This window comes from Podarcis vaucheri (assembly GCF_965113315.1).
Source record: "Podarcis vaucheri genome assembly, chromosome: 6".
Classification (NCBI taxonomy): Eukaryota; Metazoa; Chordata; class Lepidosauria; order Squamata; family Lacertidae; genus Podarcis; species Podarcis vaucheri.
Genome location: NC_138764.1, coordinates 63,190,884 through 63,216,614, shown reverse-complemented (window position 1 = coordinate 63,216,614; position 25,731 = coordinate 63,190,884). Strand labels below are relative to the sequence as shown.

Here is a 25,731-nt window from a genome sequence, read left to right as displayed (position 1 = left end):
CACGACTGGACCTAATGGTCAGGGGTCCCCTTTACCTTTTACTCACAAAGCCCCTAACAAACTTTTCAACACTGCCTTGCTAGTAGCTCCGCAGAAACTTCCCAAGAAGCCAACCTTCTTATAGTAGTGCTAGGGAGGGATGTGGATTCAGGTGCAGCTCAGTCTTTTGCTGGTGTCCTTTGGGACCTCTCTCCCTCCGCCTCACCTGATTGTGTCCATCTCTCAATTCCAGCAGCCTTACCGACCCCCTCACACTGCTTCTTTGAATACTTTGGTGGATCCCAGCCCACCTTTTGTGGATAATCGGCGTCTAAATAGAGCTTTTTGCATAACTTTATTGACAAGCACGGCTTTGTTTCACTGTGACTGCCAGGGCTGGTTTAGACTAAAAATAACCCTACAGCAGGGAATGTGATTGTGGCCATTTCTCTTTGCTGCTGCAGTTCTTCCCCCAGAGGTGGCTTTTCCGGAGATAACTGCAGCGCCTTACAGTCCTGAGAAGCTGTGCAGCTTTATGGACTTTGTGCCCCTGAAGCCATTGGAAAAGCTCAGTACAGTGGTGCCTCGCAAGACGAAAAGAATCCGTTCTGTGATTCTCTTCGTCTAGCGGTTTTTTTCGTCTTGCGAAGTAAGCCCATTGAAGGATTAGCGGATTAGCGCTATTAGCGGCTTTTAGAGGCTTTTAGCGGCTTATCTGCTGATCGGATCAGCTGATAAGCGGCTTAGCGGTTTAGAAAAAGGGGGGGGGGGAGGAGAAAAAAACCAGCAGGAACTCGCAAGACATTGTCGTCTTGCGAAGCAAGCCCATAGGAGATTCGTTTTGCGAAGCACCTCCAAAACGGAAAACTCTTTCGTCTAGCGAGTTTTCCGTCTTGCGAGGCATTCGTCTTGCGGGGCACCACTGTATGTCTGAAGCCACTGGGAAAGTTCAGTAAGCCAAACAAGAAGGTAGTTTAGCGCTTCTGGAAGCTGCTTCTTGGCTACTTTTTCTTAACTACTGTATTGCAGACCACTATTCTGAGTTGTTTCTTTTTTGTCAGTCACCATATTTTCATATTCAGAGGGAAGGGCCCTTAGCTCAGTGGTAGAGCTCATGCCTTGCAAAGCATCAGTCTGTGGCATCTTCAGGTCGGGCTGAGAAAGGTTTTGAGGGCCGATACTGGCAAGTCCGAGGCAGATAGACCGGTGGTCTGATGGTACACAGCTGTTTCCCATGCTCGTATATCCTACAGCTTCCATGTGGGAGGCTGTGTGAAAGCTTATAAATTTAGGCCTGTGCACACACTACTGTTTCCTCTGGCTCCAGTGCACTCCATGTGGCATTAGCCACATTGCACATGCATCCTGTGTTTTCCCAAGAAATGCCTCTCTTGGATGTGTTCCTCCTCAAACTAGCTTCCACCCAATTTGGTTTAAGCTGAGATGTGCACAGTTCAGACAGCCGTTGCGCATGCACAGAAGACAGGACGTGTGCAGATGACTGTTTCCTGGAATAGGAGTCCAGAGGTGTTGCAGATATGGGGAAAAACAAATCAAGCACCATGCATTGGGTGATGGCACTCCTGCCGCTGCTCTCGTGTGTACAGGAAGTGTAAAGGCAACTTGAAATGCAGCAGGGGAAAGCCACCTTGCTGTGTCTTAAGCTGCTGCTGCGTACGGACCCTCTTGCGCCATACAAGCTATTGTTCCCCTGCTCACTCCCTTTTGAACATCTTGTCTTTCCCACTTCTGAGTGAATACAGAAGATGTTTGTCAGTCAGTGTACTGGGATTCGAGACTGATTGTAATATCGCAGCTGCCACGTGAGAGGTCACCTTGGAAGGCTTGCAAGGGGCGGCTGCTCCACATGGCTTCAGCAGGGCAGATGACCACAGTGGCGATGTCAAATCTTCAGGATTTCCCCCTTGTTGCATCCATTGCAGTCTCGTGGACCACAGTTTAAGAGCCACAGGTGTAGGGGGAAAGGGATCCCACAGTTAAGGTGGACAGTCTAGTCAAGAAGGTGTTTGGATTTATCTTAAAGGTATCAATGGAACGTAGAGATGGGTGTGCTAAATTTTAGAGCCCGAACCGAGATTTCTTTTTGGTGACAAGAGTAAAACAGCATGAAGAATAGTTGCAAATAAGTTTTCTTTTCCCCCCTAAAATATTTCAGTGCAAAGTTTGTTTTTCAGGCAAAGAGCCATCAGTAGCCTTTCTTCTTACCTCATTTTGTACCGTTTCACTATTGAATATAGTATGAGAAAGTGAACAAGCAACCAAAGCGAGATCTGTGAGTTTTGTTGTTGGGGGAAGGACTAGGTACATGCTCTGCATGCCCTTTCAATAGTCTTTCTTCTTACCTTATTTTGTACCAGGTTTTTTTTTGTTTTTAAAATAAAGTTGTAGGGGAATCTGATTACCTCCAGCATCATTAAAGCAGGTGTAACTTTTAGTATTGATTGCCCTATAGAGACAGACTGAATCAGTTGCAGTGAAACAAGCAGAGGGCTGCCACCTAGTGTTGTCTTTTGGAAGTGTATGTCCCTTTGTCATCAACTCTTCCTGTAGTCTGCCTGTTAATTTTTTAGTAGATCTACAAGACTCTGTGCACAGCCACACTGACCCAATGGAACGTGGTGCTCTTCCAATCTTTTTGACCAGAAGTGCTGGGGTGCCACTTTCTCCCTTGACAAAAGGTCTATGATGGGCACAAATTCAACAGGTACAGCTTCCCCCATTATAGAGATGAGTGATGGAGAAAGCTACACATCTGCGGTAGCTGCCTGCTGCAGACCTATTTGGGACAGACTTTCCTCCATCACGAAAAAAGAGGCTGGGGTGGGGGAAGGATGATAATTCTAAAGAGAGTCTAAAATTGATCTTATAAATATTGATATTATAAAAATGGATCTTAAATAATTGTAATTTTCCCAGCCACATGTGGGACCTTTCTACTCTTCCTCATAAGCCCGGAGCTTTTAATGAAAACTCATGGATAATCTATTTAATATAAATAAGGAAAATGAAAGTCCAAGGTGCTTCAGTGCAGCCCTTGATCAACTTCCACAGCATGAAACCAGATGCATTTGGTTCTAGTAGTAGGCCTCATCAAGTCCAGCTTCTGACAAGAAAATGTTTTCTTTGTTTCCTAATCATTTTGTGTTGGTTTTCATGCAGTGGGTTGTTTGTGACCTTTTGATTTGCACATACTTGCCTTGCTTTTAAACAACCATTGACAGAATGTGGCTTAAGGGTGCAAGTGGAGCTTATTTTCTCTCATTTGTTACATGTGCCATGCTAGCCTTAATTAATAAAGCAAATGGAAGAAAAAGGCCTTTTTTTCTTTTGTAAACCAGCTGCTGTGCTGCCCCATCTCTCGATATAAGGTGCTCAGCATCCCAAGTGGATATCTACCTGCTTTTAAAGCTCTATCTGGTGCTATGAGAAAGACAATTAAGTTCAACACAATGCTTTGGTCAACTACCAAGGCAATGCCCTGTTCTGGCCTAACTTGGATCGCCACGTTCCCCTCACCCTGCAGAAACCCCATGCTTTTAGCAACAGTGTGTTAGGCAATCTCCCTCCCCATAGTATAGCTTTTCTTTGCATGGCCAATGTAGAAAGCTGTCATGATTTATTGCCTCCCACACAACTGGTAAATGCACTGAGTCTCCCTGTGTCGGGTGGGATGAGCGGGGAGGGAAAGTAAGATGGCAACCTGAGACTACCTATGGTTTTATGACTTCTGTGATCTCATCCCCATGTTAGTCTGTATAGTCTGCATCAACTTTGTCTCATAGTAGGGAAACAATAATCTGTATCCTAAGGGGATCTCCCAGCTTGCTGTTTTTGAAACTTTTCTTAGCCTTTAAGCTTCTGGAACATCTTAATATGTTTATCCCCAAATCCCTTGGGTAGTAAAAATCAGCATTTAAAAGAGGAGCCTTAGTGGGTATGTTTGTTTACCATTACAATGTCCACATCATTTCTCATGAGGCAGGAGCAGGAACTACAAGTTGTGAAGCTGAGTAATGGTGGTACCTACTCACTTCATAGAGGTATTATGAAGATTAACTGGTGTTTACAAAGGGTTTGAGTGACATAAGTGCCAAGCAAGAATCGTTATGACTGAAGTTAGTTTGTATGTCAAATGTAATGTCTGGTTGGTTGTGACTTTAGTTTTGCAGCCAGTGTGAAAGGGCTGTCCACATACCTCTTAATTCCCAATATACTTGCCATTGCTCCAAAATGATTGTATCTGTACTCTTGCTTGGGGAGTCATCTTGTCCCTTGTGGAAGAAAGGGTGACTATTCTTTATTTGCATTTATAACTTGTCTTAACATTTGCCCCCAACTATTTTGCTTATATTTTTGCGTGGCTTGTTGACTGAAATATACCTGGAGTCGTTCAACTCAGTACATAACATTGACCCTTTCTTTAATTGCTGGATTGCATAAAAGCAGATTGGCACTGTCTTTTTAACAGCTGTGCCAATGACACAAGGTGCCATTTTCTCTCATTCTAGTGGCAAGACAACCTGCCTCTGCTAGTATTTTTGCTGATGTGCAGGCAGTAAAGGCACACGTGTTCTGTTTCCTAGGGATTGTGGCCACCTCGTCACGATGTCCTCTCAGGAACTTTAACCTCTGAACTTCTGTGAAAATATGCTAAATTCCTACAGCTACTTTAGGAGAAAGAATCTAAATCATTAGCTAAGGAAGTTACCAGATTGGCATATGCAAGCCAGTGACTAGGATGAGTGAGGGGATAGATTGGGGAGGAATCTGGTTACGTAAAGGGAATACCCTTTCCTCTGCAAGTGATTCATTTTGAAAAGCCCAGCTTTAGCTAGGCAGATCTCAAGCTCTTACCCTGTGCAGTTTTCTTCATAGTTAACTAGTACTGATGTCTTTGCTGACTATCTGATGTGGCAGGAAAGCAAAGGCACTTGGGGATGCCCAGCTGCTCTGGCCACAAAAGTTGCTCTGTGGTTTCTTTCTTCACTAGTTCCTGCTGTGTATCCTCCGTTCATTCTCTCTTTGTATCTCATCCGATCGTATCCTTCAAAGCAAATAGCATTAGCAGTGCCATGTGATTGAGGAGCGCTCGTGTCTTATTTTAATGTGCACTACGAATGTATCCAAAATAAATGAAATCTGATTACTATCTTTTGGAAGGCGTGGCTTGTTTTGATTTGTGAACAAATCATGAGTCAAGATTATTTTGGCTGTGACAAAATCTCCCTTCTTTACCTGCAATCCCCGACTTTCCACAGAACTTCTGCATAATCTCCATCCTTACTCTGGGTATGATATCACGTGAAAACTCTCAGAACTTATAGTTCTAGTTACAGGTAGGTAGCCATGTTGGTCTTCCGTAGTCGAAACAAAATAAAAAATTTAAAAATTCCTTCCAGTAGCACCCTAGAGACTAAGTCTTTCGTGCATGCACACGAAAGTGCATACCAATAACTAACTTAGTTGGTCTCTAAGGTGATACTGGAAAGATTTTTTTAAATTTTTTTATCTTATAGTTGACATTCATGTTAAACCTGTTCTTGTGTAGAGCTTGGCCCTATTCAGAAAAATAGTGGCTCACTCAAGCTGCAGATGGTTTTTCACCGTGATGCAACTGCAGAAATCCACTGTGCATTCGAGAAAACAGCAACTGCGAACAGCAGCACTATATACTATGTGTCAGAATTCAGGGTGTGCCTTTGGGTGTACTGTATGTACTTAGCTATGCTTAAAGGATGGAGGGTTTCAACCTGAGTCACAGGCAGGCAATCAAGGAATTGGTCCTTAAACACCAAGGTAGAGACAGCATGCCAGAAGTGGTACAGAATTTGGCATCCAGTAAGAAAATCGGGGTGAAAATAGGTGCACTCTCAAATTCAGAGTCTCATTCTTGAATTGCACTATGTTTGGATCAGCATGGCTCATGGCATCATCAATAAAGTCCCCAAATTACTTGCAAGTGTTGAGGTTCACTGACAAATGTACCAGTTTCTAAGAGCCTAAAGCAATCTGCACCCTGATTTGAATTTTCCACTTTTTCTGAGCTATGGAAAACCACATCCTCCACGTGAAGTTTCAGTCATTGGCTTTAAGAATTATCCTGGATCTCTACAATGCATTCTCTCCTACTGCATTATCTGGAAAATGGGGGTGGGGGGATATGGAGATGGTCCTACATGACTTAATCCAACCGAAACAATTTTGTTGTTTATTAAATTTATTCCTGCCCTTCCTCCCAAATGAGCCCAATTCAGTACAAGCTGGAATGATTTAAAATATTTGGTTTGGACATGTGGAACCCTGATTCAAATCTCTCTGCTCAGCCATGAAACTCACTCACATGGCCTATAGTAACTGCAATGTAGATTAAATTCTTGGCTGGTTGAGTCTAGAACAACCATAGGATGTCACAGAATGATGAAGACTTAACCTGAACACAAACACCTGAACACAAACACAATGTTCCTCAGCCTCAGGAAGAAATGCCGTTGTGTAGAGTCAGATCATTATGAATTGCTCCATCTCAGGATGTGTCTAAAGATGAAAGTTAGGATACCTGTGTAGGAGGTTGGGTGGGATTGATTGGCTGGTTGCTACATGCAGCTGCATTTCTGCTCATTTTAGTAGAAAAGGGTGGTATGCTGTTCAATGCAGGGTGGTCAACTTTCCTACTGTTGTACTGGAAATCTTGCAAATCAGATCAGACTACATACAGTGGAATCTTGGAATCAGATCAGACTACATACAGTGTGCACACACATTTTAAAGTGCCTTTTCTAGAGAGCTCCTGTACATTACAAACTGCAGTTAGGAGCCACTTCATTTTATCATTCTAATGCCTATTAAAAGAGCCCTGTTCCCATCACAATCTTATCCAAGGTGGAAAGCAAATCCTATTTCGCCTGAGTAAGGACAGCCAGAAGCAGCCTTGCTGGTTACCAGATAAGCAGCAACAATTGCTCACCCGGTACCATTCACCTCAACCAGGATCTGGCAGGATCTGCACCACGTGGAAAATTTAGTGCCCTCTGCAGATTTAATTATAAAGAGGGCAATGATAAGCAGCCATTCACTTAAGGTGAGCCTTATCACACCTGATATGCATTTGCCAAAGCCATTTTTCCTGGAACTTCACCTCTTTTCCACCCCCTTAGTATTTTTTAAATTATTATTTTTTTTGCCACACACATAACGCTGAATGTGCACAAGTTAAATTCATGTAAGTTTGGGGCTTACTGTACTTCAGTTCAGCCAAGTTGGTCGAAGCTATCTCCTAAGGAGCGCTCTGGAAAAACCCACAAACCTGACTGTACAATCTGTTTAAAAGTGTATAAACACACACAATAAAGGAGAAAAAAAGCATTTCCATGTTTTAAAAAATGCATCTTCAATAAAAGTCAAGAAACTCGATGTTTTGTTGCAGCAAACTATTGTTGCTTCAGGAAGAAATGTTCATGTAACATTTGATCTGGTATGTCTCTGCAGAGCCACAGCACTTCCTCCATTCATCCTCTTGAGCAGGGGTCAGCAACCTTTTTCAGCCGTGGGCTGGTCCATCGTCCCTCAGACCATGTGGTGGGCCGGACTATATTTTGAAAAAAATATATGAACGAATTCCTATACCCCACAAATAACCCAGAGATGCATTTTAAATAAAAGGACACATTCTACTCATGTAAAAACAAGCTGATTCCTGGACCGCCTGCGGGCCGGATTTAGAAGGCGATTGGGCCGGATCCGGTCCACAGGCCTTAGGTTGCCTACCCCTGTTCATGAGGCTACATATTAACGTAGCCATTAGTCTATATCAGGGGTCTCCATCCAACATCCCACCATTGGCTGCACATTTTGGCACCTGAAGCAAACCACAAAATGTAGGGGGGAGCTGTCTAGGGAACAAGGGGTGAGAAAAGATCAGGAATAAGAGCACAATAAAGATCTATATCGGGAACAAGCAAGGGAGATCAGCAGCAACTACTATTTGACAAGAGGCTGCTGCAGAGGTGGCATGACGAGGAAGGCTGCTGAGGAGATGGTAGATTCAGCCTCTAAGGAGCATAGGGCAACTGCTGCCACCACTGCAGCAGTGGGCTATGCATTCCTTGGAGGCCAGATCTACTGCCCCAGGGGATCCTGCTACCTGAAGCACACACTTTACCTTGCCTTATGGGTGGGCCAGCTCTGCACAGAGGCCTTCCTTCATGCCTGCTGTGTCCCCTCTCCCTGCTGAAATTAGGCTTTTTAGAAGTGTTCTGCCATAGGCAGAAGGTTGTGATATGTGTTTGACTGTGTGTGCGTGTGGTGCCCAAAACAGTTTCTCCAGTTTGCACACGTGTCCATGGGCCCCCAAAGGTTGGCATCTCCTGATCAATACGGTAAGTGGACTGATCTTTCTCCCTGTTCTACGTAAGACCCTTTCCATGCCCCCAGAGCTCAGTAAAGGTAAAGGGACCCCTGGCCATTAGGTCCAGTCGCAGATGACTCTGGGGTTGCGGCGCTCATCTTGCTTTATTGGCCAAGGGAGCCGGCATACAGCTTCCGGGTCATATGGCCAGCATGACAAGCCACTTCTGGCGAACCAGAGCAGCACATAGAAGTGCCGTTTACCTTCCCACCAGAGCGGTACCTATTTATCTACTTGAACTTTGTGCTTTCGAACTGCTAGATTAGCAGGAGCAGGGACCAAGCAATCAGAGCTCACCCTGTCCGGATATTCGAACTGTTGACCTTCTGATCAGCAAGCCCTAGGCTCTGTGGTTTAACCCACAGCGCCACCCACGTCCCTAATCCAGAGCACACTACATAGTGGCAGTTACCCTATCACCTAACAGGGAACAATGACTATGTACCTCATGGTGGAAAAATCCACAAGATTGGGAGCTTACATAGCTTGAAGAGCAGAGTGAGCAGGCATGGAACAGAAGAAGGATGTATATACTGTATACAGTGGTGCCGTTTTGGAGGTGCTTCACAAAACGAATTTCCTATGGGCTTGCTTCACAAGACGAAAATGTCTTGCAAGTTCCTGCAGGGTTTTTTCCTCCCCCCCCTTTTCCCAAGCCGCTAAGCCGTTTATCAGCTGATCCGCCAAGCTGCTTAACAGCTGATCCGCTAAGCCGCTTATCAGCTGATCCGCTAAGCCGCTTAACAGCTGATCCGCTAAGCCGCTTAACAGCTGATCCGCTAAGCCGCTTAACAGCTGATCCGCTAAGCCGCTAAGCCGCTTATCAGCTGATCCGCTAAGCCGCTAAGCCGCTTATCAGTTGATCCACTAAGCCCGCTAAGCCGCTAATAGTGCTGATCCGCTAAGCCGCTAATGGGCTTGCTTCGCAAGACAAAAAAACCGCAAGACGAAGAGACTCGCGGAACGGATTCTTTTCGTCTTGCGAGGTACCACTGTATCACAACGCAATTTTCTATCCCAGGCTCAACAACTTTGGGGTAAAATTATAAAAAAAGCTCAGCAAGGTCAACAACTTCGGTCGGCCCTCATGCATGTTCACTTCATCACATCTGGCCCTCTTTGAAAAAGTTTGGGCACCCCTGTTCTATTCTGAGCTGTTCTGCTTATTATATATGACTGGATCCTTTTGGGCCTTTTCTGTTCATGTCAAATAATTTGACTTTCAATCTTGATTGGTATAGTATGGTTCTAGTGATGCTGGAATGCTTCTGATAATACCTTGGATGGAAACAGTGAAGATCACATGACTGTTTAAGGCTTCGTATTTTTCCATTCTAATCAAAGTTTTGCATGTTAACACCCCCTGCATGCTAACACCCCCTTATGAAAACACACACTATAACTATCATATCTCATACAAGTAAAAGATAAAACAAGTGCTTGCTGGAGATGTAGTTTGCAAGGACCTTGTGTGTGTGTGTGTTTTAAAGAGAACTGAATATATGATGATAAGAACCAATGTCAACCTCTACTTCCAAAATATGAGCTTAGCACAAAACATCATTTGCTTTTCCGATTAAATAATAGCGATTGAGATAAAAGTTCTGCAATGCCTTTGAAAAATTGTTTGACCCATTGTTAAGATTCTGATATGTGACTTGGCTGCATGTTGGCGGTGAAAGCAGCACTGTTCAGGGTATATAAGAAGGGACCCTGCTGTGCCAACACTTACCCAGTGTCTTAAGACCAAGGTGCAGCAGTGAAAGAATACACTTTAGAAACTGCTCAGAAGAAAGAAGGCATCATGAAGTGGCTGATCCTTGCCCTGGTGTGCCTTCACCTCTGTGAGGGTGCTGTTGTCAAGTGAGTATGGAACAATGGCATGGTGCAGCCTCTCCGGGTGATTCTTGGCTTCAGTTGTGCTTGGTAGCCGGAAAAAAAGAGCAGCAATGAAGTATGAATGTTTAGCACAATGTGCCTGTAAAGTAATAATGTGCTGTTCATCACTTATCTGGGAGTAAGCAATAAGCATTCGGGGCGAGGCTTAATCCCAGATAAACATGCCTAGGACTGCTGCCTAGGATCTTTAAAAACCTATGGACCAAGTTAGTCATAATGACTAGCCTGAGATCCATTGTTTTCTACTGGATTTCAGTAGCAAGCCTATGTCTACAGAACTATGTACTGAATTCAGTTGTTCTGAGTATAGTAATGATTGTGACAGTTAGCTCATAAAATTTAGATAATGGTTGCCCTCCAGATGTTGTTGGACTTCAACTCCCATCAGTCCTAGCCAGCATGACCAATGGTCATAGATGATGGGACTTGTAGTCCAACAAAATATGGAAAGCACAATGTTGGCTATTCTTGATTTAGATAATAGCAACGATGCTCTTTTATCAAGTTGTTAAGTGAGAAATATAGCTGTAAAGTGCAACACAGAGCATTTTATCATTGAAACTTTTTATAAAAGCCTTTAAAACCACAATATTCTATCCAAAGGCAGAGATTCTCAGTAAGCAACTGAGACCGTTTTTTTAAAAACTGAAACCCTTATTGTTTTGAAATTTTCAAGACATTGGAATCAAATTGACATGACATTTCCTGCAAAGATGCATAACATTTCCCAATAACTTCTGTGAGAACAAAATGTACATTAAAAATATATATATATACTCCTGTACACATTTACCTGAAAGTACCGTAAATGCTGCTGAACTCAGTGGGCCGAACATCTCAGGAGATGTGCACAGGAAGGATTATACTGTTAATGTTCTTTCTTTCATTCATTTGTATTTCACTGCATTATTAGAACTGCATTTATGATGCAAAAAATGGAAGGAAATTAAAGGAAATTTAGAAAATTGGAGTAAATTGAAGCTGTCATTATGGGGCAGAATATCAATGATTAAAATGACAGTATTTACTTTGCAATAAAAATTAAATTAAAAGGGGGGGGAAGAAGAATTGCATGTATGATGAATGTATGTTTCCTATGCAGGCCTTTTTCAGTCTCTATTCAATTCACTCCCTACATCAATTGCTTTAATGTATGAGACAAATTATTCATTTAGCTCAGCATTTTTTCTCAAAAGTAGCCAGGCAGATGTCCTTGGTAAGCTCATGGGAGGTGTGATGGTGACAGCCATCATTTTTCTGTCCTCCTCAGCAAATCAGAGTTATGCTGTAAACATTGAAAAACAACAGAAGAGTTTTGTGGGATCTTAAACACTTTTCATTGTTTTTGCTGCAAGAAGCGAACACAACTACGGTACCTCTCTGGAAATTGTGAATATGGAGATTCCAATCTCAGTGATGCTAGTTAATAGCCATGGAATCTTACTACTCATAGTATGTACAGTATATGGGTAAAAAACTTATTTTCCTTAGAGCTAGGAAGGCCTGATGTATGTGTCTCCACAAGCAATTATTTGGTCCTGCAAGATCACTCTAATTCTGGTAGTGGTAGGAGAAATGTTTTTTTAATTATTTAAGTACAGTATATACCGTAGGTATTGGAGTGGGCAGAGAGAGCCAACTAGAGCCTTAATTGGCATGTTAATTGATCCTTCCTTGATTGTCAGGTGTAACATTAACTGAGTGGGCAATAACACACACACACACACACACACACACACTGCTCAGCTGCTCAGCTGAAGAGGGAGCTGTGTGCCTCTGTGTGTATGTATGTGAGACTGTGAGATGGGCACACCCACTTTTGGCAGCACCCACTGCTGGCACGCAGTCCTAGAACGATGGCTAAGGATGAATGTGGCCTTTGAGCCCAAAACGTTTTGCCATCCCTGCAGTAGATATCATTACCTAAACAGACAAAGCTCAGGAAGGCAAGAGAATCACTGAGAAGGGCAAAGACAGGATCCAAAATAGTTTAGCTAATACCTTTTTATTGAATCAGCAGCTGTAGGTATTGGTTAAATAACAAGTAAGATGAAAGATAGACAGAGCACTTTTGGGCAGGGAGGAAAGGAGAAATGTGCAATATCGCAGAAGAGAAGTCCAGTGGAAGAACCTGTACAAGTGTCCCTCTTGGCTTTCCATTCCTTGTTAACAACACAGTGCGAGAGTTAGTGTGGCCTTTTAAGGTTAGGATGGTATCAGGTTAGCTTGAACCCTGATGGAATTAGATGGAAGTTAGTGTGCTTGCCTTAGGTATTATATGGTTCAGACCAGAGAATTCCATCAATGGCCTGAAGATATTCCACTGAGCATACTTAATATGCAAAGAGTTTACAGCTGTCTTTTTGACTCTGCGTCTAACTCTTTATCCCATACAGAGTTCCCCTGAAAAAGTTCAAGTCCATGCGGGAGGTGATGAAGGAGAAGGGTGTCCTTGAAAAGTTCCTAAAGGACAATCATTATGACCCTGCCAGCAAGTACCTCAACAACTATGCCAGTGGTTACGAACCCCTTGCTAACTACATGGACGTGAGTATACGGTTGGCTAAGAGAAGCTACCAAAATCATAGAAAGAGCAAAACTAGGAAAGAGTAAAGGCTAGGATTTCAACATGTGCTGGATGGAATAAGAAGTCGAGATTTAGCTGAATATCAATGTTTGAGTCCTAATATGTGACTATTAAAAATCATGGGAATTTTAAGTTTTGAGAATGGAATTGTGGTTCTCTTTGTGCATCACTCTAAATTAAAATATATGGGAGAGCATGAAAAATCAAAAGAAGAAAAATATATATGAGGAATATTTTTGGGTAGTTAAAGTAATGGGTAGTTTTTGCTTCCTTTTGGGGCGGTTGTGCAAAATGTTCTATTGCATGTGCTGGGAATTTATGCATATATCAATGTGGGGAGGCTATTGTTGATGGCAATGTATTCCTTTCTCTAGATGTCCTATTATGGAGAGATCAGCATTGGAACTCCACCCCAGAACTTCTTGGTTCTCTTTGACACTGGGTCATCCAACCTCTGGGTGCCATCAGTCTACTGCCAGAGTCAGGCTTGCAGTGAGTATCCTCTAAGCCAGTGGTGGCCAAGCGTGGTCCTCCAGCCATTTGGGGACTACAACCAGTGGTGGAGCTTCATGCTTTGGCACCGTGGGGTGGAGAGCAGGCGGGGGTGGGGCTGGCGTGTGTCCTGGAGGCGTGGCACACTGCCTGCAGGGGTGTGGCACCCAGCGCGGGGGGGGGGGGGGCGGGCAGCCACAATGGCACCCCACCAGGATTGTGCTGCCGGGGGCGGTGCACTCCCCCTGCACTCCTCTTCCTCAGACAGTGACTACAACTCCCATAATCCCTAGCTAACAGGACCAGTGGTCAGGGATGATGGGAATTGTAGTCCCAAAACAGCTGGAGAGCCAAGTTTGGCCACCACTGTTCTAAGCAAAACAAAGGTGAAGAATGATTTTTGGGTTTATATTTTGGTGCTGGAACTTTTCTAACTCGCAGCTGCGGATTCAGGTTCAATGGTGGATGAGAAGAGGGAGTGACACACATGGTATTAAAACCTGGTTTTGTTGTGAGCCTAAAAGTGACACAAGTCTGTTTTTCTTTAATTTCTACCACTAGCAAACCACCCATTGTTCAACCCCAGCCAGTCTTCTACTTATTCCACCAACGACCAGACCTTCTCTTTGCAGTATGGAACTGGGAGCCTCACTGGGCTCTTTGGCTATGATACCGTAACGGTAAGCAGCAGTGCACCCTATATTGGTTTCAATAGTAACAACAACAACAACAACAACAACAACAACAACAACAACAACAACTGTATGCCACCCATCTGATTGTGTTGCCCCAGCCACTCTGGATAGTTCCCAACAGAATATTAAAAACTGCTTCTTGCAACAGAAGCAGATAGATAGTAATTTAGTTGCCAGGAAGGAATCCATTCTAACATTCCTAATGCAATGCACTTAGATCACACAGGTAACAAAGTATAGTGGCCTTGAGCACAGCCAAAGCTGCAGATGCAGTGGAGGGTGGGGAGAAACCCTCTTGTACAAATATACTTGGAGATCTATTACAGCCAACCTCAACAATCGGTTCTTCAATAGCACTCTGTGAACTTAATGAAAGAGCGTCATTATCAAGAAAGCACCTGTGGCATCTGACCTATGCAAGGCAAGCCAGTTCAGGAATATGTGCATCCATTTCAATACTATGCACCAGGCAAGAGGATTTGTGCATAGCCACAGTGACCAGAGAGCAGTCATTCTCAAACCTGTTGTCACTTGTCCTCACCATGTCCCCTTTCCCCCCAGTTGCATGGCACACAACAGCTTTGTGTGATGCCATTCTGCTATATTTCTTGATGGCACTTGTCCACTTTACAGTGGTGCCACTTTCTCTGTCACAGTAGTATGAGAACTGATATTTCTACTTTGGAACAAGGCAGCTGGTAGTGACAATGCACTAGCGCAGTGACTGCTATTATATTCCATGCATAATACTCATTAGCTCAAGGGATTTATTAGATTAGTCTACTGTATTTTTTAAGGTGGTAAAAGAAGAGAGCTAACTGCATTTCTAGGTATTGTTATGAAGTCCCAATGAACAGAAAATCAAGAGAGGAATGCTTGAAAGTTCATCTCCTCATCTTGATAATGAGCCCAGAGAGGTTTCATTTTCCCAGACATTTTGAGTGACCCAAGTCCATTTAGATCACTTGTTTCTCAGGATAAAAAGTGGTTAGTGAATTGTCCTGTAATATCCCCATTGCATATTGCATATGCTGTGCTTTTCTGGCAGGTTTCTTTTTCTCCCATTTGTAACATGCTTTTTCTACTTTGTTGTGATGATGACTCTTTCCTACAATTCCCCTCTAGATCCAAGGCATTTCCATCACCAACCAGGAATTTGGCTTGAGTGAGACTGAGCCTGGCACAAACTTTGTCTATGCCCAGTTTGACGGCATCCTGGGCTTGGCTTACCCCGCCATTTCTTCTGGTGGTGCCACCACAGTCATGCAGGGGATGCTGCAGCAGAACCTTCTTGATGCTCCCGTGTTCGGCTTCTACCTGAGCGGGTATGGATGAAAAAAAATCTTTTTCTTTTTCTTTTGCATTTGCCTTGCCTCCGTCTATCCCTCTTATAAGTTTCTCAGGGCACCTTTCAGTAGAGAAGGATGGCTTGGTCTTTTTCCAGTCCATATCACTTTCCCACTTTGTTCATTCATAAGTACAAATTTTAAAAATATGCATGAAGATTCATATTTAAATACCGTATTTTTCGCTCTATAACACGCACCAGACCATAACACGCACGTAGTTTTTAGAGGAGTAAAACAAGAAAAAAAATATTCTAAACGAAATAGTGGATATATGATTTTTGTGGTTCATGCTGTGGCCACAGACATGTGATCTGACGGTGAGTTTGGGGTAGCCCAATGCAAACATCCTGAGGATCCATGTGGATCCATGCTTTGTAACCACGGAGGAGGGAAGGAAGGGGAACCATGGATCCTCTGCTCACGACTGCAGCAGATCCCCCCCGCCACCCGTAGGCATTCGCTCCATAACACGCACAGACATTTCCCCTTACTTTCTAGGAGGAAAAAAGTGAGTGTTATGGTGCAAAAAATAGGGTACTTACTTTTGAATATATTTTCCCCAACATGCTTTTCTGTATATATTTTCTCACAAAATATGCACTTTTTTTTTTTACACTTTGTGCACTTTAAAAAGCATTCTGATTTGCTTTTTTGTGTCAAAAACATTTCTTTGCAAAGTTCAGGGAAAGGTGAAATCTGAAGGATATCTTCATTCTGATTCACAGCGCAGTCTGGGAAGGGCAGATCATGTTAGGTCACATTGGAATTCACAACGCAAATTCCTCAGGCATCCTTATCTTTCAGGAAAAGTCAATATAAACCAGAAGCTACTCGCCTATTTTGTTACCATTGCTTTAACCTTGAAGTGTACCTTCCCCCATCAGTGATGGGCAAACTAGACAAAGGAAGAGAAACTCATGGGGAATTATTAACTCACTTCTATCATAAGTTCATTCATTCCTGTTCAACACTATCCAATGACAATCTCCCCTCAGTGGCCATGGTTGGTTCTCTTTGACTACAGCTTTCAGATTCAACAGACTGTTTACCGAGAACCAGTATGGGGTAGTGGCTTGAGTGTCAGACTTGAACCTGGGAAACCAGGGTTCAAATCGCCACTCAGCCATGACACTTACTAGATCACCTTGGGCCCGTCACTGCCTCTCAGCCTGACCTACCTTGTAGAGTTCTTGTGGGAGTTAAATGATGAAGGGGAGAACCATAAATGCCACTTTGAGCTCCTTGGAGAAAAAGGTAGAGTATAAATAAAAATACCGTATTTTTTGCACCATAACACTCACTTTTTTCCTCCTAGAAAGTAAGGGGAAATGTCTGTGTGTGTTATGGAGCGAATGCCTGCGGGTGGTGGTGGGGATCTGCTGCAGTTGTGAGCAGAGGATCCAAGGTTCCCCTTCCTTCCCTCCTCCGTGGTTACAAAGCATGGATCCACATGGATCCTCGGATTTTTGCATTGGGCTACTCCAAACTCACTGTCAGCTCACATGTCTGTGGCCACAGCATGAACCACAAAAATCATATATCCACTATTTCGTTTAGAATATTTTTTTTCTTGTTTTCCTCCTCTAAAAACTACGTGCGTGTTATGGTCTGGTGCGTGTTATAGAGCGAAAAATACGGTAAATAAAAATTTACAACAGTAATGGGATTTTTGAGACATGTCAATTACAAAATGGTCCTTTGCTATTTTGTACAAATGCTAGGGCTGAGCAACTAGCTTGAGGGAGAATTACTAGCCCAAGGTCCAACACTCTCACTAATATGTGCCGTTGCCTCTGATGATGGACCTTGGTTGCAAGGTTATAAAGCCACATATCTATAATAGCATTCAATTCAAAGTAACTTAAACATAAAACAAAGGAGATGTTTGCTGCTCTGTGTAAAGCACCTTCCATTTTAGAGTCTCTCCAGGTTGGATCCAGGCTTACAGTGCAGTCCTGGCCATGCCTACTCAGAAGTCCTATTTAATTCTGTGGGGTTTACTCCCTTATAAGTGGGGTTACGATTGCAGCTTTAATCATGCTTAGAGCAGACCCACTTTAGCCTTGTCCCATAAATGGCGACAGGGCTACTCTTAATTGTGGCTGATTCCAGATCCAGCTTTCTGTCTTTTTCAGTGAATGTATGTAAATAATGAAGTGTTTCCCCTTCCTGTGCATTTGTCCTTCTAGGCAAGAGGGCAACCAGGGTGGTGAACTTGCTTTGGGAGGAGTTGATTCCAGCCTCTACTCTGGACAGATTGTCTGGACTCCAGTCACCCAAGAAGCTTACTGGCAAATTGCAATCGAAAGGTGAGACTATTCTCCTAGATAATGTCTACTGGGAGCCTAATCAGGCTTCAGTAGAGGCTTGTGGTTGAAAACCTGGACAGTTATAGAATCATAGAATCATAGAATCATAGAGTTGGAAGAGACCACAAGGGCCATCAAGTCCAACCCCCTGCCAAGCAGGAAACACCATCAGAGCACTCCTGACATATGGCTGTCAAGCCTCTGCTTAAAGACCTCCAAAGTAGGAGACTCCACCACACTCCTTGGCAGCAAATTCCACTGTCGAACAGCTCTTACTGTCAGGAAGTTCTTCCTAATGTTTAGGTGGAATCTTCTTTCTTGTAGTTTGGATCCATTGCTCCGTGTCCGCTTCTCCGGAGCAGCAGAAAACAACCTTTCTCCCTCCTCTATATGACATCCTTTTATATATTTGAACATGGTTCTTTGGTTTGAGTTTTTCCCTTGAACCAGCTGAGTAATTTTCCCTTGGGCCAGCTGAGTAATTTCCCCCCATCTTATTTTGCATACCATGAAACATGATCCAAAGAGTAATAATAATAATAATAATAATTTATTATTTATACCCTGCCTATCTGGCTGGATTTCCCCAGCCACTCTGGGCGGCTTCCAACAGAACACTAAAATACAAATATCCTTTGCTTATGCTGAAAATTAGAGTTCAACAATCTGCAAACATATCTTATTCCATTTATTTCTGGCTCTGGCCCTCTGCATCTTCCAGGACACAGAAAGAAGAGCTGTGATTATTATAGCCCAATTACAAAAACCTAAGACTGCAATCCTGCTTTTGGTTATTATGAAAAGCTCAAAACCATGGCAGCTTTGATGATGCCATGAAAACATCTAAAGCAAGCAAGGAAGCATATCATCCTATGGTCTTGCGGCTCCTTGATCTTAATAGGAATATAACTGCTGACAACTTTTTTAACTCTTTCCCTCTAGCTTCTATATTGGCAACCAGATTAGCAACTGGTGCAGCCAGGGATGCCAGGCGATTGTGGATACTGGAACGTCCCTCCTCACTGCTCCACAGCAGGTCTTTGGAGAGCTGATGCAATACATTGGAGCTGAGCAGGACAGCAATGGCGAGGTAGGGGGGAACGCTGCTGTGGACTGGGGGCACGACCACTTAGCACCAGTAATCTGAAGATGCTCAGTATCAGCACCCATGAAACTTAGCATGTTCTTGTTTGACCCCACACAGTGGATACAGTTCAAAGGATCATGCAAGGAGTGTAGACTCAGGGAAATATATTTCTCTTATTTGGCTGGTGGGGTGGGAGTGGGGACAGCAGCAGAGGAAGCCACTCAGGGCGAGGGCAGGGCTAGGCAAGCTGCCCATAGGGATGGGGCATACCGCAGGGACTTTGGAGTCTGTCTGCCTCCTCCTACTCAGCTCCCCTACAGCTGGGGGGGAGGCAGCAGGTGGACCGTTTGGGCAGCACGGAGCCTGTGCGTGCCCAAGCCACCGCATCTTTCCCAGGAGAGACACATGGTTCGGGCATGCTACAGGCCCCCAGTGAGTGCTGCCCGGCATTTTGTCACCCCCCTCAGTGGCGACACCCGGGGCGGACCGCACCCACCACACCCCACTTCCTCCGCCCATGAGTGGGGAGTGTTACCAGCTGTCAGAAAACTCCTCCATCATCTTCCTGCCACAAACTCCCACCCTGACTTTGAACAAACCATTGAAGATCTGCATTTCAGTTTTAACCACCAGGGAAAGGGCGCCTAAGGATCCTCATTTTTTTAGTTAGTGGTGGTAATGTTTGAAGTGTAATAGTCATTGAAATATGCTGCTGCTTAGCTCTTACCATACTTCTCCTCCCACAGTATGTGGTCAGCTGCAGCAACGTCCAGAGCATGCCCACCATTACTTTTGTCATCGGTGGAAGCAGTTTCCCTCTGAGCCCCTCAGCCTATGTCCTTCAGGTATGTGATACCACTGAAAAGCTGTTCCCCGTTAGTTAGTTATTTCTTTGTTTGCTTATTTAATCATCCACACCTTCACAAAAATGTGTTATTTGTCTATTTATTTAATAGTCCTAATCCACACCTTCACAAACAAATATCAAGGTGGTATACAACATGTAAGAATAAAATCAGTGAAAAGCATTAATGGAAACATAATTAAAGCCATCAGTTAATATTGATTGATGGCACCAGGCACTGGAAAAGGTTTCTTCCCTTTGCTGGTGGGTGTTTCAGTACTTAGGTCTGGTTGTCTCATCCAAGGACTTGCTTCTGGCTAAACTGCCTATGTGGTTTTTCATCTACCATGGGGAATATGTGATGTAAAGCAGGCTTTAAAAATAACCACTAGGAAACGTAGTTAGTGTCTATGCCAATGTAGTAGGATGCAGGTGTAAAGTGCTTGTACCCTAGAGATGGAGAACATACCTGGACCATTCATTACTGGGATGCTGTTTGTACCCTTCTGACTGCAGAGCAGTGCTCTTACACCTCTGTGTAGGGTCAGTGTGCAACTGTACGTTACACAGCTGCTAATGCAAGTTTGCACTCTTACAGATACCTTTTTTTAAAAAAAACTTTTTTTTATTAATTTCCAATAAAAACAGCCAATTAACATATCCATCAAATCATAATCATAATCCAATTAAAAACAATAAACTAAAATAAAAAACAACAAAACCACAGTCCAAATTACTAATTATTAATTTGTTCTGGGCTTCCCATAGTCTGGACCTCTGAAGTATGTCTCCAATCTTACAGATACTTTTTAAATAAAAGCCAAACATTGATCAAGAAAAGGGCAAAAATCTTGAAATTCAACATTCAGGTGCAAAGTTTTGTGTGCTGAAATGTAGTGTTCTCTCATTACTCTGCAGTTTCTTATTCATGCCATGAAGTTGATGACAACTCCCAAGCCAAATAGATTTAACTGTGATTTTTCTTTCACAGAACAACAGCGGCTATTGCAGCATTGGCATCATGCCCACTTACCTGCCATCCCAGAATGGACAGCCTCTGTGGATCCTTGGTGATGTCTTCCTTAGGTCCTACTATTCCGTGTACGATCTGGGCAACAACCAGGTTGGATTTGCACCAGTAGCATAAACTCTCCCAGAAGTCTTTTGTGCTGCTCCAGGCCTCGTCCCGCTTCGTTCCACCTGCTTATTCATTCTGATACATGCTGTAATCCACCAGCCTTCCTTTCTAAGGACTTGGAGGTGTTTCCTCTGCAAAAATTTGAAACCTCTGCTGTGAAAATCCACAACATGACTGCTGGGCTTCTCTCCAAAGTAACTGCAAGCAAATAAAAATATAATCTAATCATACAAATAACAATTTGAGTTGTATGAGTTCTTGCCTGACTTGCTTGGGGGAAAATGTTATTATTATTATTAAATATTTGAATGTGTGTGTGTGTGTGTGTGTGTGAGAGAGAGAGAGAGAGAGAGAGAGATTCACAGACACATTGTAAACATAACTAAGATATTTTAAAAAGGAGTAAAACAGTTGAAAATAGGTTTTAAAAATTATACAGTATTAAACATAATACAAAATGAACACCTTTTCATCCATCTGGAAAGGTCTGGAAAAGCAAAAATGTCTTTCATTATTTCTGGAAAGTATAGCTAGTGGGTACCTATCATATCTCAGTGGGAATGTTGTTCCAGAGAACAGGGGCAGCCACACTGAAAGCCCTGCTCTGCGTTGCTGGAGAGTGGCAGCATGAGATTTAGGGCAGTGTGGGAAGTTCCCCCACATAGGGTGCTAAGCCAAGGGAGCACAAAATGGAGAAGATCCAAAGTTGAGAAGGTCCGTTTGGGGGGGCCCAAATTATTGCCTCACACAGGGCACCATATTACGAATGATTACCAAAGTCCGCCCCTGAGAGTAGGTTTCTGAAACTGCTGACAAAGCATGATGGGGAAAAATGTGACATCTTAATGTTTTCCCTAAAGTTTCAGAATTTTACATTCCCCTAGGCCCTGGGGAGGGTTACCAAAAATCCTTTATATCTGCATATGTAAACTGCTTTGAAAGGTTGGGGTTTTTTTTGGGGGGGGGAGTAAATCAAATTTTATGAAATAAATAAATAATCTCACCATCACCCCAGAATTATCCCTCCACTAGGGTCTCCCAGGACAGAGAGAGCAGCACAACTGGTAGTGTAACAAGAAACTGAGGAGCACTTTTGAAAAGTCCATTGTTAAAGTTAGAATGGAACTTCAGATACTTCATTTAAAGTCAGTGGGAATAAAAGCTTACCCATAAATGACCCCCCCCCATGAGCAGATCTGTAACCTGCAGGTAACCTCCTGAGCTAAGCAGAAGCACATCACACAAACCCTCCAAGTGCCCCTATTTTCCAGGGACAGTCCCGGATTTACAGAAGCCGTCCCAGTTTCTGATTTGAACTTGGAATGTCCTGCTTTTCCTTAGGACGTCCCTATTTTCATGGGAGAAATATTGGAGGGTATGGCAGGCTATCCCTATTTTCATTGGATGAATGTTGGGGGGGGGGTTATGGAGTTCTGTGACCCCCAAGCAAGGAGATAAGTAACTATACATCCTTTAGAAGACATTTCAAGGCAGCCCTGTAGAGGGAAGCTTTTTAATGTTTATTGTTTTGTTATGTTTTTTATATATGTTGGAAGCTGCCTAGAGTGGCTGGGGCAACCCAGTCAGATGGGTGAGGTATAAATAATAAAATTATTATTATTATGGAATAGGACATTCCTATTTTCATCGAAGAAATGTTGGCGGGTATGCATCACAGGAAGAGCTAATGAGCTCTTCTGGCAAATGTATGGTTCTCCATATTATACTGTTTTGCTGATGCCCCAATCTCTGAGCAGCGAAACATGCCAGGGATGCCAACACACACCTTGGATTTGGTTTCCTTGAAATAAAAGTCATTAGAGATTTTGGAGATTTCTGTGATATAAGATTTTGGCTGAGCCAAATAGGGAGGTTCACAGCATTAACACTCCAACACATCCTGCTTCACATCACATTTATAGGGGTACACTAAGTCTTTCTGCCTCTCTCAGCCCCATTTCCAAGACTTCCTAGCTATTCCTACATCCTTTCTGGAATGCTTCTGGGTTCAAAATCACAGTAACAGAAGCTCAGCTAGAAAGCTTATGCAGATTTGGGAAAGTACCACCAGGGCCAAGAGGATACCAACATGGTTAATGGACAGAGTCAATGAAGCTGTTAGAGACAGAAAGGCTTCTTGAGAAAAATGATAGTCTTGTGAGGGGAACAAAATGGAAGACAAACCTTGGCAAAAGAAATAGGAAGCCTATAAGAGATGGGGGAAAAGAGAGGAGCACATTGCTAAAAACATAAAGACCAACAGCAAGCATTCTTTAAACACATTAGGAACAAGAAGTACAATTAAGGAAGTGTCAGATCTTTGGATGAGAAGGGAAACAAAAGTGTGCTAAAGGAAGAAAATGACATTGCAGAAAGGCCAAATGAACTATTTGCATGTGTCTCCACAGGGAAGATGTAGAGTAGATAGCTATGCCTGAACTTAGGATGGGACTCTGAGGAACTGAGGTAAATAGTGGTGACAACAGATGAAATCCTAGGCCTAATAGATAAATTAATAACTGCCAAGTCTGGATGGTATCCACTTGAGTTTCCAAAGAACTCACGGTGATATTTCTGAACTCCTTAACTTTTCCATGACAGCAGTCTCATAGTTGAAGACAGCAAAGCAGCCAAAATAACACCAAAAGTGCAAACCAAACCAGGTTCCAAAGCTCTTACTCCAATAGTTTTCTCCACAGTCTTCCATGTGTATGAGGTACTTGTCTCCTGTATTCTTCTCTGTGCATATATGAAACAAATAGTTGCCAACCTGCATAAAAGGATAAAGGCATAAAGCAGCACATATTTGACAGGTCAGTTTTCCCACTGGGACAAGTGTCCAACTCAGGTATATCAAGAGTAAAGGATTAGTCCATCATCTGAGTGCCAGCACCTTCCTGTCTCCAAAGAGATCAACAGCTCTTTATAACACAGAGCTGTTGGTTAGAATCATTTATTGCCCCAAACAATGCTAGCAAAGGGGACACTGTATATTAATTGTATTAATTCTATTTCTGCAAAGACTCCAATACCCCAAGGCGTGCACGATATCACATTGCCACCATAAGTGCAGAAAAGTTAAATTCACAAGCTAAAGATTCACAAACTGAATGAACCGCTCTTCCATCCTAATAGAAGCATAGAATTGTAGAGTTGGAAGGGACCCCAACTTTAGTCATCTAGCCCAACTCCCTGCAATGCAGGAATCTCAGCTAAAGCACCAATGACAGGTTGCCATTCAACCTCTGCTTAAAAACCTCTAATGGTTTGGATCTTTATTACAAATTGACACTGCGTGCAGGGAAGTGCCCTCAATCCCATAAATCCTAGTAGCATGAATGCAGGCATTTTTGTACTTAGTACAGTGGATATTGGGCTCATGGAGAAAGTGTGTGTGGTTTGCATGGTGTGTATGTGTTGTATCTATGTGTGCAGCCAGTGAAACCCATATGAACCAGTCTATACTCTGGTCAGAACAATTAGAAGGTATCTCCTACAGAATATCATGAACTAGATGGTCTTGGGTGTCTTCTATTGATTGATTGAAAATGATGCCTTTCCCATATGAAGTTACCCTTAGGAAAATGTTTTAACTGGTGGAGATGATGACCTGGGGCTTCAGGTGTGTAGTGCCTACTGCCTAGCTTCTTTAAATGGGAGCCGCCATAATGACCTGTTACTGTCTGAAGGACAAGCTGCAGATGCATTCAAAACATGAGGCATCAGGGAGCTCCCCTGTATTAGCTGCTCCACGCTGTGGGTGGCCAGATGCCCTATTTTTAAAAGTTTATAATTTAAAAAAATAAAAATAAAACAAATAAATAGCTGAATCAAGGCAGTGTGCAACCCCCAGAGAACTTAATAAGTTGTTGTTGTTGTTGTTTTAGAAAGAGTGTTTCCACATGAATTTGTAAGGATTTTCCATTTAAAATCCACCTGGAAATGGAATGAGATAGAATTAGCCCCACTCCCTAAGAAACTTGGATGGACCTGATTTTGATGGGCCCATCTATTTTTACCTGCTTCCCCCAAAAGTTGAATCTTTTGGAGTTAAGAAAGTGATGCGAAACTGAAGTGGAAAGTGTGGGATATGGATAGCTTGGCACACTGTCCCATAGCCACCCCCCAACAAAAAAAACAACAGAAAGTGTGTTCAATAAACAGCCGACATTGCCCACTTTGTGCAAACAAATTAGCTACCAACCCTGGATGAGATCTTCACGTCTCGCATCTTGAAGAAGTCACAAAATATTCTGAGAGATCCCACCCACCCTGCTCACAACTTCTTTGAACTATTGCCTTCAGGCAGAAGATATAGGACAATGAAAACACGAACCACACGCCTTCTGAATAGTTTCTATCCAAGAGCTCTGATTGCACTAAATAATGATCTCAGGGCCAGTTGCAAGGTTTAGTAAGTAGGGAGTAGAAGTAATGAGATAGGTTTTAGGTTATGTTATGCTTTTAATAGGTCATGCTATATTCTGGATTATGTTATGTTTTATAGATTATGTCTAAATAGGATGAGAGTTCGGAGATACGTGCAAATGTATATGCGAACCCGGTCTTTGGGTGGATGTTTGATTTTCGTTGTTGTGTATACTGTGTATATACGGACAATGACAATAAATTTATCTATCTATCTGTCTATCTATCTATCTATCTATCTATCTATCTATCTATCTATCTAGCATGAATGCTCAATAATCAGGTCATCTGTAATTGACGCTAATCTGGAATAGTTTCTCATACTATTCAAGCTATTCTTAAATTTTATCTGTGGGTGAAGAGTTCCCTGAATTCCCTGAATGTGCTGACAGTCCCCCTTCAGACCTTCCCACTCAGTGTGGTGGAGAGGGTGGGACTGGCATGCACAGATCTTCCATGGAATAATTTAAAAATACCTGAATGGAAACACATAAATATG

At 43.0% G+C, this 25,731-nt stretch overlaps 1 protein-coding gene across 1 annotated transcript; it reads left to right on the top strand.

Moving 5' to 3' along the window:
* Positions 1–10,119: 10,119 nt before the first annotated feature.
* Positions 10,120–21,044, top strand: LOC309535504 (gastricsin-like). The gene is made up of 9 exons (XM_082228606.1): positions 10,120–10,267; positions 12,700–12,850; positions 13,265–13,382; positions 13,944–14,062; positions 15,203–15,402; positions 17,616–17,735; positions 18,678–18,825; positions 19,569–19,667; positions 20,658–21,044. Exons 1-9 carry the CDS (start codon positions 10,209–10,211, stop codon positions 20,811–20,813), a joined length of 1,170 nt encoding a protein of 389 aa, XP_082084732.1. The 5' UTR covers positions 10,120–10,208; the 3' UTR covers positions 20,814–21,044.
* The last annotated feature ends 4,687 nt before the right edge of the window (positions 21,045–25,731 follow it).

Excerpts from the sequence above, each read along its gene's own strand:
- LOC309535504 (XM_082228606.1), top strand. The coding sequence starts at position 10,209 with ATGAAGTGGCTGATCCTTGCCCTGGTGTGCCTTCACCTCTGTGAGGGT. Across the intron at positions 17,736-18,677 it reads TGGCAAATTGCAATCGAAAG|CTTCTATATTGGCAACCAGA; the intron begins GTGAGACTATTC and ends CTTTCCCTCTAG. Across the intron at positions 19,668-20,657 it reads CCTCAGCCTATGTCCTTCAG|AACAACAGCGGCTATTGCAG; the intron begins GTATGTGATACC and ends TTTCTTTCACAG.